General features: G+C 33.5%; 1 protein-coding gene and 1 pseudogene across 1 annotated transcript; both read right to left on the minus strand.

Annotated features, from left to right (window-relative positions):
* Positions 1–4747: 4747 nt before the first annotated feature.
* LOC122105228 lies at positions 4748–5666 on the minus strand (annotated as a pseudogene).
* An 8388-nt stretch (positions 5667–14054) lies between these two features.
* Positions 14055–14978, minus strand: LOC122105206 (olfactory receptor 4C11-like). The gene has a single exon (XM_042676355.1). The coding sequence runs from the start codon at positions 14976–14978 to the stop codon at positions 14055–14057; it is 924 nt and encodes a 307-aa protein (XP_042532289.1).
* Between the last annotated feature and the right edge of the window lie 2270 nt (positions 14979–17248).

Below are 17248 nucleotides of genomic sequence, written 5' to 3' on the forward strand. Positions count from 1 at the left end.
CCTAGCTATCCATGAGTCCACACCAACTCTCTGCATTTGTAAGAACATCTTCCTGAGCTTGTTGTCTTCAGCACCATACTTGCAAACATAGTTTGTACTTAAGTCTACTGTCACTCGAATCTTGTGTGTCCCTTGGTATTTTCTAGTGTTTATACATCTGAGTGTACATTTACAATGTGCAAACCATCGATTCTCCAATGCAACTTGTTTCTAGAAGACTTACACAATAATATTCTTCAGTTCAACTTTGGTCTTGGCATGCAGCCTAAATAATACATTCATCCATACCTTACCATTTGAAAGAAGTAAAAAAGATAAACAATATCATTGTTACTTCTCATGTCTTTAACCTCTGGGAATATGATCACATACTTGTCCCGTCTGCATAAGTGCAGTCTGCATAAGTATACTATTATAAATCAGTGATATTGATCAGATTTATTATCCAAAAAAGTCATTCCCTCTTCAATACTGCTAAACATTTCAGATGCAATTTTGGACTATTTCTTTATTTGTCAACTTTGGATGGTTGTAATGTGCATAATAAATATCAAATATATTGAAATTTTGGTATTATTGCTAATATCAATAATACTAATCTTTCAATAATAAACACAGACTTCAGAGTAGTGCTACTACTGATACTAAACAAAAGGTAAAAACACAAAGAATATGACAAAGCAAAAATAAAACTAATTTCTTCCTTTCTAGCATCTTGCATAATTTTCCTTTGCTTTTCACACTATCTGATTTGACTAGAAGAGTTCTGTGATATTTCTGTGTATGTACCCACATATAAGTAACTACGTAAAACATTTGAAGTTTTTATTAAATAATTGTACAAAGAGGTTTCAATTCCAGAAGTCAGGTTCTGAGTTCAATACATTTTTTCCCATCCCATAACTAACCATAAGACAAGTCCAGATGCCCTACAATAAATGAGTGGATCAAGAAAATGTGATATATACACACAATGGAATTTTGCTCCTTCATTATAAACAATAATAGCATGTCATAGATAGATAAATAGATGGAGCTAGAAAACATTATATAAAGTGAAGTATGTCAGGCTCAGAAAGACCAATGGATTGATTTTGCTCTTTGAAATAAAAAGACAAATTTGAAGCACAAATAGTTTCTGCTCAATGAAAAGGAGTTTTTACTCAAAGAATCAGAAGTGAAGCCATAGGCTCAGAGAATATACTTGCAGAAAACACACTTAACAATCACTGAAATACCAAAAATAACGAATAAAAACCTGAATTAAGTATGGCGAAAATTCTGAAAAGAAATATAAGTCCCATGCTTTCCCTTATTTGTAATAATTAGCATACATCTAGGACAATCTTATCAGATGAGCAGAAAAGCTCAAAAGCTATGTGCATACGACCATATAATATGATACTAAGCAAAATGAACCCCAAGATAGGGACACAAGAGTTTTCCCTTTATTATTGTTGTTTTAAATGTACTATGTGAAAAATTTTTTTGGTTTCTTTTGTATGTTCTTCCTCCTTTGGTATATCCCCTGTAGTCACTGTATTTGATTTTGGTACCTAACATCTTGTATATATATTTATCTAATTTGGGTAGGAGAAGGGGGATAACAAAATGCTGAAACAAGGACACAGGATGACCCATCTCAACAATGAGACACTATGTTGGAAATGAACTCTACAACTTCTGGTGGGGGGAAGAGTGTGGGTGGTGGGAGAAGGAAGGGATAGTAGGAGAAAAAAACAAAGGAGAGGGTAGCAATGCTGACAAGAAATGTACTCATTACCTTATTCATGTAACTGTAACTCCTCTGTACAACATCTTCACAATACACTAAAATAAATAAAGGAATTTCATTAAAGACAATATACACGGCAAATACTGTAAGAGGAAAACAAATTCAGCTAAGAATTAAGTCACAAAATACCTTCATTAGAATTCCAGAATCCAGGTAAAAAGTTTCAAGGATCCATAACAACATAAAAATCAAATTTTTTTAAAAAATGGATAAAAGCTCTGTAATTTACTTGATCCAGCCTCTTCACCAAGCTCAACACCAACAGAGACCACAAGGGTCCCTGGGATGTGTCTCCAGGTGGTAGTCTGATTTCTTTCTCCCATACACAATATTGCTGAGGTTATGCCACCCACCATTAGAACTTCCCTGGTGTCAAATCAGTGTGGCCACCCAGGCTTCAGTTTTGAACTTCCAGAACTGTGATTTTGTTTTCTTTATAAAGATTTCCTAACTCAATTTTTTCCTGTGTGTCTATTAATAGAGATTTAATTATAGCAATGAAAAACCAACTAGGACAGATAGTAGGCCTAGAATTAATCAGTTGAACAAGAAGGTTTAATTTTCCCATGCCCATGTATATATAGAAGAATCTTGACCAAAGTCGCTCCTCTATCCTTACTCTTTCTGCATTCCCTTAATTTTTGTCTTTTCATGTATGTACTATCTATTTACCTTTAAACTCAATGTTTAGAGTAATTTAGTTTCACATCAATATTTAGCTGAACACATAGAAAGTTTCCACATACATTTGGTTCCCAAACACACACAGTCTTCTTAACTATTATACCGAGGTTCTCAAATTGATAAAATGAAGAAAATTTTATTGACACAATATTAACACTCCAAATCCATGTTGTATATTAGGTTTTTTTTTTTGTGCTAACGAGTTTTCTAAAATGCATAAATGATCCAGTAAAGTGAGGAGGTTTCAGTGTTCTAAAACTTATCTGTGCTATGCAAACTTATCCACTGTAATTCAACAACTAACCTCCACTGATTTTTATTTTTACTTCTTTTCATTTTTATATGTTTCTAGAGTTTGGGATAAACTTTCAGCAGCAATGCATAAAGGCTTTTCTGATTTGTTTTCCCTTCCTAGCATATGAGTTGTCTGTGTTTTTGAAATTTGATCGTTCTAATAGAGGAATAGTGACATCTCATTGAAGTGGTAATTTGTAATTCCCTAATGATATATAGTGTTTAGCATATTGTCACGTACCTATTAGCTCACTCTGTATTCCCCATCAACGCTAGCTCCTTTCAATTATCCCCATTTTATTCTCTAATTGCTTTGTGAAATCCATGGTGGAAATAGGTGGAAGGGAAATAGATAAAAACAAAACTGTTTAGGAGAGGAAGAAAACTAAGTTTAAATTTTCAACCTGCCAATTCATTCCTATCTCTCTTTTACCTCATTCTACCATACAATAGAAATTAGATACACTTCTCTAATTTGGGGAGAAGGGAAAAAACAAAATGCTTAAATAGGGATAGAGATTGACCCATTTTAACAATGAGATGTAAAAAACACTATGTTGGAAATGAACTTTACAACTTTAGCGGGGGAGGGGGTGCAGGAGGTGCAGGGGGAGGAAGGAGGGGTAGTTGTGGAGGAGGAGGGAGGGAAGGGATAGTAGGGGATAAACAAAGGAAGAGGCAACAATGCTTGATAGGAAATGTACTCATTACCTTGCTCAGGTAACTGTAACCTCTCTGTACAGTATTTTTACAATAAAAAAAACTTACACAAAAAAGAAATTAGGGCATGGAAACTTCATGAACACATATGAATCTTTTATAAAACAACACCAACAGAGAAAGGGTTTGCTACAGCAGTGTTTGCTTCTCATTAAAACGGATAACTAGAGACAATTTTTGTGTGTGTGTGACAAAGATTTGTTCATTTCTTATCTTCAAGTTTACAGATAATAGATAATACAGTATTTGGCTTGAAACAAATTTCTACATTTCTTTCTGGTCTCAGAAAATAGGCAAAATAGCAGCATATTTAATTTTTCAAATTTAGTTCTGTAACATCTGTTAGTTTCCTAAGTTTCTTCAGAGGCACAGAGCTTTGACCTCCTTGTTGCTTGAATGTACTGATCATATAAACAGCTAAATATCAAACAGTCTATCAAAACATCTCACAAAGTTATGACAGCCATAACAATTGCCAAAGATATCTCCAGAACCACAGAGGCATTAAAAATCAAACTAATGATGAACATAAATCATGTTATTTTACTTTTTTCTTTTCTTCTTTGTCACTGTTTTTGATTTCTTTACCTTTTTGTCTAGTATGTAAGCTTATCTATTTGGAGGAGGGTAAGAGTGACCAAATGCTGCAGTGATTCTTTATAGATAACTTGTTGAAAATGAACCAAACAACTTCTGGGGGGATGGGAAAGAAAAACTGGGAGAAATCAATGGATGAGGTGACACTGTTTAAAAAGAAATGTACTCATTATCTGTCTTATGTAACTGTGATCCCTATGTACATCACATTTACAATAACAATTGAAAATAATCATGAATTCTTGATAAAATGATTTAGTTTTTTTTCTAGTACAAATGATCAGGGGAAATCTCACCAGCTTGTTGGGAATATGTTATATCAAGAATTAAATAAGGGGCTGGGAAGATGGCTCAGTGGTAGAGTGCTTGTCTTGGATGCATGAGGCCCTGGGTTTGATTCCTCAGCACCACATAAGCAGAAAAAGTCAGAAGTGGGTGCTGTGGCTTAGGTGGTAAAGAACTAGCCTTGAGCTGAAGAGCTGAGGGACAGTGCCCAGGCCTGAGTTCAGGCCCCACGACGGGCAAAAAAGAAAAAAAAAGAATTAAATAGAGTAAAACAATAGTTCTTCATCCTAAGTTTTGAAGAAGTGTGATCAAAAATATATCTTTCTTCTTTTCAAGTGAGGAACAAGGCAGTCATATTGTACACTTATTCATTCAATATTTAATACCCCATAACTTTCTCATGGCATTTTTCACCTCTGCATTCCTCAGTGTGTAAATCAGTGGGTTGAGAAAGGGTGTGCCAATGGTATAAAACACTGTCACCATTTTGTCTGCAGGGTATGTGGTAGGAGGACGTGTATACATGAATATACAAGGAATAAAGGATATTATCACTGCAATAATGTGAGAAGTGCAAGTGGAGAGAGCTTTCTTCCTCCCTTCTGCACTGTGATTTCTCAGTGAATGTAAGATGACAATGTATGAGATCATCAAAATCAAGAAACTGGTTGAACAAATTGCCCCACTGTTAGACACGGTCATCAAGTTGACCAGGTAAGTGTCAGCCCAAGCAAGTGATGTGCAACAAGGGCTGCACATCACAGCAATAATGGTCAATTAAATTGGGTCCACAGAAAGGCAAATTTAAGAGCAAGACAATCTGAGAAGTGGCATGTGTGAAAGATCCTATCCAGGCAAACACAATCAAGATGACACAGACCTGTCTTCTCATGATGGTTGGGTAGCGCAAGGGCTTACAGATGGCTATATAGCGATCAGCAGCCATGAGGATGAGGACGAAGATCTCCATGCAACCAAACAGATGCAGGGCAAAGAGTTGGGTCATGCACTCATTGTAGGAAATGATTTTCTTTGCGGAGAGGGAATCCACAATGAGCCTGGGAGCTATGGATGTGGAAAAGCTGAAATCAACAAGGGACAAATAAAACAGGAAGACGTACATGGGGCTGCCGAGCGTCCTGCTGAACTTGATGGTCACCATGATGAGCGTATTCCCCACGACGGTGCCTCCATAGAAAATTAAGAAGATGAAAAACACCAGTCTTTGTTTTTGGGGGTCCTGTGTCAGCCCTAACAATACAAATATAGTTATAGTGCTGTTATTAGGCATTGTTTCAGTTGATGTTGGGAAACTGTAGCTTACAGAAACATCTGCAAAGAAAAAATATAAAATGATTGCTGAATTTTGGCAGCTGAATTTATGTTCTTAATAATGAAATTAACTTTCCAGCAGGTTATTACTTATGATTGTTATATTTTTACCAATGTCATCAATTTAATATCATGCAGTACAATTTTCAGGTTGCACATAAAATTAATGAAAGAGGAAATGGTTTTTTAAAAAGTAAATATTAGCCTCCAGCTTCTCCTCTGCTGGAGGAGAGGGCGAAGGGAGAGATGGGAAGGGATGGGAAGGGGAAACAAAGGAGGAGGCAGCAATGCTTGATAAGAAATGTACTCATTACCTTGCTCATGTAATTGTAACCTCTCTGTATGATACTTTCACAATAATAAAAAAAGTAAATATTATTGTAGGTGATTTTTTATGATATAATAAATCTTATTAGTTTTAAGCAAGGCTTTATTATTAATAATAGGATAGCATGATGAATACACGGAGAAGTTGACTGCATAATTTAATGTAATATGTTTTTACATTATTTTCACATTTGGCAATTATGTTATAATTATGCAACCTTTGAGATACATACTTTGAGTACTGCAATGTAACTGCAATGAAATCTAGGTGTGCACTCTCAGATACACAGTTAAAGAATGAGTAAAATTGTCATGGATTGTGACAAAAAGTAGTGAATATTCTTCATTTCAGAAATGAAGAACAACCTCATTTGTCCAGTCCAGAATAAAGGTTAAGTGCTACATTGATCCAACGTGTATCCTTTAAACTTGCCTTTCTGTTTCATTAATTCTACATTCTTCAACAAATTTTCATGAAATCTAATTAGACACTGATGACAATGTGAAAGAAAAGAGGAGAACAAGCAACATAAACCAGAAACAATCTTTATATTCAAGATTTACAAAGAAAACCAGGGGTTTAGAAAATAATCTCTGCATCTTCAGTCACTTTCAGTCTACTTCTTGCTGTGTATATTTGTAATGTCTATCTGCTAGCAGATATCAACTGAAGAGTGGTATGAAAAGAGAAATGATGTAAACTTGGTTTGTTTAACATATGAAATATTTTATAAACAACAGAATACATTTATATTTTTACATATTTAAAGTTAATATACTTCATTATTTATTATTTATTCTAATATATATTTAGTAAACATTTATGTATTAATTAATGTACATATTAATTTAATTTAAATATTTACTGTCTTTATTATAAATAACATAATAAATATATGTAAATATTAATAAATATAAATGTAAATAAATAAAATTTGTCAAACATGTTTACTTAAGTGTATTTATTAAATACAAACAATATATTTCAAACCAAGTTTTTATTAATATAATTTTAATAATTTTAATATTTAATATTTTAAAATATAATTTTATTGAATATAATGTTATGAATTATGTTCAATAGTATATTTTTATCAAATATTTTATATATTATTAGTAAATGCATTTGCATTTGTTAACTATGTTAATACATATGTAAATACATATCATATATTATATGCAATATATGTATTATAGTATATATCTGTACATATTTATAATAAATATATTATATAAAATATATAATATGTATTATAATATGTAATAAGATTATATATGAATATGTGAATTTTCAAATTTTCTCAACATATTTAGAAAACATACTGCATATGAAAGCATTATTTCTTGAAATATAAATGTGTTTCTCAGTCAAGGCACATATTACTAGAAAGATGACCAAATAATTGATTTTCAAGATAACTACCTTCATATAAAAGGTGGTTTCATTTAGAATTCCTGTGAATTAATAGGGAGTTGTATGACTTCTGCACCTTTGATATTTGTAGTACAATTTTTATGGTGAATGTCTTTAAACAAAGTTGCTGGGATTTGTGAGAGAAAGTCAATTACACATGTTTAGATGGCTGCTCAGGTGCCTAAAGTGGCTAAGAGAGTGATTATAAAAGACACAATACAAAACTCACTGAAGACATCAGTTCAGAGGTTGCATTTCTCATAGATGTGGCCACAACAGGCACTAAAACCACTGCTGCAGCCCTTTCAGCGGTAGCAAAAGACAGGGCAGAAGTTCAACGTGCATCCCAGTAAAAAATAAATAAATACATAAATAAAACATAAAACTATGGTATATTGTTGAAAATGTTCATATGCAGTGTGGTGACTTGCATATGTTACATGCAATTATCCCTAAATATATTAGAAATTAAAATCTTAATTTTGATACTATATATTTAGGATGACATTTTGACTAAAAATGAAGTCGATGCTTTATACTTACACGCACATAATTTTTAATATTCCCTTTGAAAGCTATTTATACATGCATAGTACTTGTAGTGTCTGAGAGGGCATTTTGCAATCTTAGATTTCTATATGGAAGATCTATTTCCCTTAAAGTATTCAATTTGTCAACATTCGAAAGTGTGTTACACTAAATTAAAAAATAAAGATTTAGATGTCTTATCTTAGAAGACTGGGTCTCACATTGTCGTATCACTGACTGAGCCATTCCAACAGTCTCCTGTGTACACAGGCAGTATGCTGCCACTGTTGGGCCATCATTTTAGATCCAGAGGCTTGAGTAAGATGGAGAGTTCACGTAGACTAAGCTGTAGAATGTGATACTCTTTGAATACAGAATTCACCAGACTAAGGGAACTACAGGTACACTGGCTTTATGAGATCTTTTTGAAATGATTTTTTTTCAGCATTCAAATGTAAAACATAGTGTAGGTTTCATGAATAAGAGAAAAATAAGATGTTCCAATATCTACATGTATTTACATACACATATTAACTGTGAACAGGTAGATATATGCAGGTTAAAAATACTGACAGGTGTGTAAAGAGCAAGTCATTCTTTTTACTAATTATTGACTTAAGGCAACATGAGAGCATTAAGAAATTGCAGATAAATTCTGATGAACCCTGTTTCATGAGTCCTGTTACATTCATGGCACCATCACCATTGTTGAAGAGAAATTCCTGAACAATTTCAGAGTGATGATATTTCTATTTAATTAACTTTAAAAATGATGCAACGGTGCTTAAGTAAACTATTTAACAGTTGCTTACCTGGTAATGTCAGTGGCATTAGCAAATACCAGGCATGTCTTGGTGGTCATTTTCTCTTTCTGGGTTGTAAACCATTTTAGGAAAGTCCCTTCTCTTCCACACATGGCTGATATACTGTAGGAACTGGCTGTGCTATTACTATTCTGAACGTATGAGCCATAACCACATTAATAGAAATCTTACCGGCTTTTTTAAGACGTGACTCCTTCCTTTCTTCATAAATAACTTGGACACACACTTACTCACATGAGAATTTTAAGTGTTTCCAATTAATGTCGGATGATTCTGAGATTAGGATCTCTTGGGTCTCTGAGAAATTTATGTTTTCACTTGGTTCCAAAATCATTTGATGTTTTCTAATACCACTCCTTGCACAGGATTTTAACTTACATTTTCTCCCTTCATTATTCCCTGGTGATATATTTAAGAAGAATGATATAAAATATAGGGACCTGGGAAACTTATTCCCCATAGTGTCTCTTCCCTCCCTACTGTCTAGGAAATGGTTCTGGTCAGGTAAGCCTCAAACTTCAATCCTCCTGACCCCAGCCTCCCAAATAACCCAGTTTACAGGTATGAGCCAAGAGCAATCAGCAATAACCCATTTCTTTATAGTACTCTACAGATGTTCTTTCTCTTGCAATGAAACTGTCTCTCTTTAATCCACTCACAAAGTAAAAAAAAAAAGTAAGTTAATACAATTTCAAATGCTTTTCTGTGATGGATTAAAGTCTCAATAAACCTGTTGTATCACCCAAAATTCTAATTTAATGCATAGTAAGCTAAGATCCATCTACATGTTACACAGTATGCTACCACCTACATGTTTGCCAAGATTGGGAGTAAAGTATGAAGTTACTATAAACATCTATCTATTATGTTTTTGTGTAGACATAGTTTATACTTATTTTATTAAATAATGTGCATTTTTGGCTATTATGAAAAGTGTTCAGTATTATTTTAAAAACCTGCAAGCCTGTGTTTCACTGTGCATAGTTTTGTATTTTCAGCAACAATGCGTGAAGTCTCTTCTGATTCCCTCCCTAACATGTGAATTGTCTTTGTTTTTGACATTTTATCATTCTAATGGAGGCATAGTGGCATCTCATTGAGATGGGAATTTGTAATTCCCTAAGATATAGTATTTAGCATATTTTTATACCTATTAGCTCCCTCTATATTCCCCATCAATGACAGCTCCTTTCAATTATCCCCATTTTACTAATTATTTTGTGAAATCCATGGTGGGAAATAATAGGTTGTAGGGAAATAGAAAACAAAGTTGGTTAAGAGAGGAAGAAAACTAAGTTTAAAATTTCAATCTGCCAATTTATTCATCAAAATGGTCTTTTATAAAACTTCAGTATTGGTACAGTCTCATTCCTATCTCTCTGCTCTCTTTCTACCATTCAATAGAAATAAGGAATGGAGAAGCAAGTATGATTGTGAACGATAGGTTTATAGATGTTCAAGGTGAGATTCTCTTAAGTATGTATAAATGACATTCTGGAATTTCTCTTTTGCTTATCGACCAATCCGATTTGTCCGGTGCTCCAATTTCTGATCACTAGATCACTCTCTCTCATATTTATACCAGACAAATGGTCCTTACTTCCCTGTTTAATTCCCCCCTCCCCTTCCCTCCCTCCATCCCTCCCTCCCCCCCTCTCTCTCTTCCTCCCTTCTCTTTCCTCTCTCTCATTCTTTCTTTGTTTCTTTGTCTTCCTTTTTTTTCCTGTCAGTAATATTAGTATTTGAACTCAAAGATTTCCAAGCAGGTACTCTACCATGGAAGCATCCCCTAATCATTTTGATTTTAATTCTTTGTAGAATGGGGTCTTATACCCTGGCTGACTGAGTACTGATCATCCTGTTTATATTTCTGAGATGACGAGGCTGGTTGGCATGGGTGTTCACTATCTTATGAACTCTTTGCCAAGGATGACCTGAAATCATGATTCTCCCAGTCTCTGCCTTACAAGTTTCTAAAATGACTGTTGTGAGCCAGGAGGTCCATCGCCTGTTTTCCCTTTCACACAGCCATTTAAATGTTGGGAAGAGCCTGGGGCATGTACTCTTTTCACTTGTAAGTAATCACATTGTCTTCTATCAACTTCCTCAACTTTTTTGTCAGTTGTGTAGCTTGAACTCAGGGCCTGGAGGCTCTCTCTGAACTTTTGTCAGTTGTGTAGCTTGAACTCAGGGTCTGGAGGCTCTCTCTGAACTTTTATGCCAAAGGGTTACAGCTCTATCACTTTGAGCTACAGCTCCAATTCTGTTTTTCTGCTTGTTTATGGGAGATAATCATCACATGGATTTCCCTGCCAAGGTTGGCTTTGAACTAGGATCCTCAGATCTCAGCCTTCTGAGTAACTAGGATTAGAGGCTTGAGTCACTGGCGCCTTGCTATTCTAAGTTTCTTATTTAGGAAAGATAGTGGACAACACATGACAATCTCAGGTTAATGGATACCAAAACACATGGAAAGTTCTGATAATACATACACAATTAAATTGGCTGTAATTCACAATAAACAACTATACATTTATTTATATAGATCCAGAGAAAAGTAAATTGGAGGCTCCAACCATTAAAAAAATGATAAGGAGAAGAAACTGCTAATTTTACTGGTTTCATCAATCCACACTGTACTTGTGTTGAACTATTACACTGAATTCTATTACTAAGTGCAATTAACACATACTAATAAAAATATAACATTTCAGGAAACTTGCATGGGGAAAATTTTCACCCCTATACTTGTTGCACTGATATAAGAACCACCGTGATGGTAGAGTATTTTGAGAAGTTTGGTACAAGTGAGTCATATTCTTGGACTTTATTCTTCCAGTCTGTTTCTCACCAGTGTAAACTTTGAGAGATTACTGGGTAACAACTTTTGGTTGTTACTGAAGTTCATTATGATGACGATAAATATTTTTTTTCTTCTTATAAGAAAGCAAAAAAAAATTGAGGCTGGGAAGGTGGCTCAGTGGGTAGAGTGCTTGCCTTACATGCATGAGGCTCTGGGTTTGATTCCTCAGCACCATATAAGCAGAAAAAGCCTGAAGCTGTGCTGTGGAAGTGGTAGAGTGCTAACCTTGAGCTGAGAGCTCAGGGACAGTGCCCAGGCACAGAGTTCAAGTCCCATGACTGACCAAAAAGAAATCCCAAAAAACAACTTGAAAGAAAAAAAATGAAGTTAAACTTTATTTCCTTAGAAATTGCAATATGAATTCTCAGAAATATATGGTTACTACTAAGGTAAAATATACACTGCAGTTATTAAACTGAATAATCTATTTAATGATAAAATATCACATTAAATTTCCATTGGAAAAGACTTGTAGTAAGCAGTATCTTGTTTATTCTTCATCATACAGTAAAAATGAGGAATTGTCGCCTCTGATTAATGTTAAATGCTACTAGGACTACAATTTCATGTACTTTTTATAATGTTATTGCTCCATTAAAACCAAAAGTAGCTTTATATAATATGATTATGAATGTTTAATTTGTGAGTGTGTGTGTGTGTGTGTGTGTGTGTGTGTGTATGTGTGTGTGTGTGAGACTGAAGATCAAGTAATGTGTCTGGTGCATGCTCTGTAAGTGCTCTACCACTGAGCCACACTGTCAGCACTCGAGCTCATATTATTATGAGCTTGAGCTGTTCTTTTCAGATAAAATAAGTACAGGTCATGGTCATGGAATTGAGGATCTAAAGTATCATAAGTTTTAGGCTACTTGAAAGATTTCTTTTATATTTTAACAGTTAATAGTAAGCTCATGCATAGTTTAAACCTGTAATCAATGTTATGGGAATAAAAGAATACCCTAACTAAAGGTTTTCTATTTAAATTTTTATACATTTTTTTCAATTGAATACTTAACATTGTGCTATTTAGATCAAATGCGTATATGATTTTAAAATGACATTTTCAGCATATCTTAACATGGAAGAACAATTTATCATGCTTAATATTTTCTATTCATCAGTGAAAATAAAGTTCAAAATGAAAGGGAATCTGGTAATATTTTACAGATAACATTTTTCATATACTGTCATCAATGAATATGGAAAGCTCAAAATATAAGCAATGGGAAATAAAAGTATGAAGCAATTAATACTTTGCTCTGTGAAGTGAGCATGGATAATTCAATGAACTCATTTGAATCTTTTATAAAACAGCACCAATAGAGAAAGGGTTTTCTGCAGCAGTGTTTATGTCTCTAAATCCAATAAGTAGAGATAATTTTTTCGAGTGACAATTATTCATTTCTTTCTTTCTTATCAAATTTATAGACAATAGACAGTATAGCATTTGGTTTGAAACAAATTTCTACTTTGTTCTCTCTGATCTCAGAAAATAGACAAAAGAGCAATATATTTCAGTTTTCAAATCTAGTTTTGTAACATCTGTTAATTTCCTAAATTTCTTCCCAGAGTCACAGAGTTCTGCCCTCATTGTAGCTTGTATGTATGAATCACATAAACCGCTAAATATCTGAAAGAAGCAGAACAGTGTATCAAAGCATCTCACAAATTTATGACACGCATAGTAAGTGTTAAAAGGAGGAGGCAACAATGCTCGATAAGAAATGTACTCATTACCATGCTAATAAAACTGTAACCCCTCTGTACAGTATTTTTACAATAAAAATGCCCAAAAAAGATTTCACAAAGGTTCAATACTTTGATACAAGAAAATTTTGTATTTCAGAATCACAGGCTCTATTAAAAATTAAATTTATGATAAAATAAATCACGTTATTTTACTTTTGTATTCTCTTTTGTTGCTGTTTTAGATTTATGTAACTTTTGTCTTGTATGTAAGTTAATCTGTTTGGGGGACAGTTAGGGTGAACAAATGCAGCAGTGATACTCACTAGACACTGTTGAAAATGAACTATACGGGGGTGGGGGTGTGTTTGGGGAAGAACAATTGGGAGAAAATGAGGGAAGCAGTGACACTGCTCAAAAATGTACTCATTATCTGACTTGTGTAACTGTAACCCCACTGTACACCACCTTTAGAATAACAGTAAACAAATCATGTAGTCTTGATAAATTGATTTAGCTTTCTCTAGTATAAATGATCAGGAGAAGTCTCACCAATTTATTGGAAATATGTTATATAAAGAATTAAGGGGAGAGAACGACATTATATTTAAGGTTACTCAATTCTGAACAAGTGTGATCACAAATATATCTTTCTTCTTGTCAATTGGATGTGAGGAATAAGTCAGTCATATTTGATATCTGCATTCAATTGGTCATGGTTTTAACATTCCATAACTTTCTCATGGCATTTTTCACCTCTGCATTCCTCAGTGTGTAAATCAGTGGGTTGAGAAAGGGTGTGCCAATGGTATAAAACACTGTCACCATCTTGTCCACAGAGTACGTGGTTGGAGGACGTGTATACATGAATATACAAGGAACAAAGGATATTATAACTACAAGGATGTGAGAAGAGCAAGTGGAGAGAGCTTTCTTCCTTCCTTCTGCACTGTGATTTCTCAGTGAATGCAAGATGACAAAATACGAGATCATCAAAATCAAGAAACTGCATGAACAAAGTGCTCCACTGTTGGACACTATCATGAGGTTGACCATGTAAGTGTCCGTGCAAGCAAGTTTCAACAAGGGCTGCACATCACAGCAATAATGGTCAATTAAATTGGGTCCACAGAAAGGCAATTTTACCAGCAAGACAATCTGAGAAGAGGCATGTATGAAAGACCCAGTCCAGGCAAACACAGTCAAGATGACACAGACCTGTCTTCTCATGATGGCTGAGTAGTGCAAAGGCTTACAGATGGCTATATAGCGATCAGCAGCCATAAAGATGAGGATAAAGATCTCCATGCAACCAAATAGATGGAGTGAAAAGACTTGGGTTATGCACTCGTTGTAGGAAATGATTTTCTTTGTGGAGAGGGAATCCACAATGAGCCTTGGAGCTATGGATGTGGAGAAGCAGAAATCAACAAGGGACAAATAAAACAGGAAGAAGTACATGGGGCTGCCGAGCGTCCTGCTGAACTTGATGGTCACCATGATGAGCGTATTTCCCACGACGGTGCTTCCATAGAAAGTTAAGAAGATGAAAAACACGAGGTTTTGCTTTTGGGGATCCTGTGTTAGCCCTAACAGTATAAATATAGTTACACTGCTGTTATTAGGCATTGTTTCAGTTGGTGCTGAGTAACACAGTTTACAGAATTAAAAACGAAAAAGAAAAAGAAGAAAAAAGGAAATCTGCAAAGGAGCAGTTATGTTTTTAGTTATGAAGTTGATTTTTACTGAAGTTATCAATTTAACATTATGAAATGCAATTTGCCTATTGCACATAGAAGTAATGAAAGGGAAAACAGTTTTTTAAATGAAGCATGTATTATTTTATGTAATTTCTTAGGAGGCAACAATCTTGTTAATTTTGACAAGGATCTATTATAAATAATTGGAAAACATGATGAATACACTGGGAAATATGTCACACAATTTAATTTACTATGCTTTGACATTATTTGCAGACTTGACAATTGTTATAAGCAACATTTGAGATACATATTTTGAATACTGCAATGTAATTATTTAAACATCAGAGACTATTATCCTCAATAAAATCTAGGTGCACACTCTCAGTCCTACAGATGCAGAGTGAACAAAAGTGGCAGAAGTTGTGACAAAAATAGTGAATATTCTTCATTTCAGAAATGAAGAACCATCAGCTTTGTCCAGTTAGTTCAGAATTATGGTAAATTCTTACATTGGTTAAATTCATATTATTTAAGTTTGCCTCTCCATTGCATTAGTTCTATATTCTTCAACAAATTTTCATGCAAAGTAAGCAGACAGTGATCACAACATGAAATAAAGTACAGAACAAGTGACATAAACCAGAAAAGATCTTCTATGAAGATTTATAATGAAACACCAGGTGCTTAGAAATAATGTCTGTATCTTCAGTCAGAACTGACAATTTCAGTCTAATTCTCACCATTTATATTTGTAAATATCTTCTTTTAGATGTCAGGTGAAGAAAGGGAAATATAAAGAGAATTGACATTAACTTGTAGTTTAATCTCTAAAATATTTTATTTATTGCATAACATACTTATTATAAATTCATATTTTATATACTTTAAGTTCATGTTTTGTTTATCTTAAATATATTTGTAAATATATTTAATAAACATTTATGTACTATTAATAAATACATAATTAACATATTTACTAGAATTTATTAATAATAGTAAATACAGTCATATAACTGTTAATACATATAATTGTAAAAAATTCAATTACATTTATCACAATATTCATATGAGTAGTTGTATTAAACACAAATAATATGTTTTAAAGTATTTTTAACATAATTCTATTGTTACTACTCATGCTAATTTAATCTAAATATATCTATAATGTTCAGTATCATTTTTATTAAATATTATATTTATATTTAGAAATGCATTTATGTATGTTAAATCTATTAATACATATGCAAATACACATTACATTTTATATAATGGTATATATTTACATAATATATTACATATAGGTAAATATTACATTCAAAATTTCACAATATGTTTAAAAGACAGGCAGAAAAAATTATTATTTCTAAAAATATAAATTTTAAAAATATAAACATATTTCACGGACAAGTCAAATGTTACCAGAAAGATGCGCAAATAAATGATTTTCAAAGGTATCCTCCTAATTAAAAATATAAAGAGAGTACAGATTTGCTTGGTTTTACTTTCAGTTACATTTAAATTAGAATTGGAGTTGTACAAGTTTTGAACCTTTGATATTTGTAGCACAATTTTTCTAGTAAATGTCTTTAAACAACGTCACTAAGGAATGCGAGAGAATGTCAGTTACACATGTTTTGATAGATGCTCAGGAGTCTGCAGACTCTAAGGGAGTGATTGTAAAAAGACACAGCAAAAAACTGCTGAAGACATTGGTTCAGAGGTTGAATTTCTCATAGATGGAGCCACGAAAGACACTAAGACCATTGCTGCAGCCCTTTCAGTGGTAGCAAAAGACATGAAGGAAGTCCAACTTCCACCACAGTACTAAATAAATAAATACATACTATGCTATATTTTTGAAAATGCTCATATGCAGTGGCGAGTTGCACATGTTAAATGCAATCATCTCTAAATACATTAGAAACTGAAATTCGCATTTTGATGCGATGTTTGTAGGATGACATTTTACTAAAATGAATTATGTGCTATATACTTATATACCCACAGGATTCTATACATTAAATCCTTTTGTAAGCTATTTATAAATGCGTAGTACTTATAGTATCTGATTTCAGTATGGAAATTTCATTTCCCTTAAAATGATTCAACTTGTCCACATTGAAAGTGTGTTACACTAAATTAAAAATGAAGTTGCAAAACGTCCTACCTTAGAAGATTGGGGCTCACATTGTCCTA

The sequence above is a fragment of the Dipodomys spectabilis genome, unplaced genomic scaffold, assembly GCF_019054845.1.
Source record: "Dipodomys spectabilis isolate Male_0828 unplaced genomic scaffold, ASM1905484v1 ptg000030l, whole genome shotgun sequence".
In the NCBI taxonomy this organism is placed as follows: Eukaryota; Metazoa; Chordata; class Mammalia; order Rodentia; family Heteromyidae; genus Dipodomys; species Dipodomys spectabilis.

Coding starts and splice junctions, on each gene's coding strand:
- LOC122105206 (XM_042676355.1), bottom strand. CDS start 14,978: ATGCCTAATAACAGCAGTGTAACTATATTTATACTGTTAGGGCTAACA.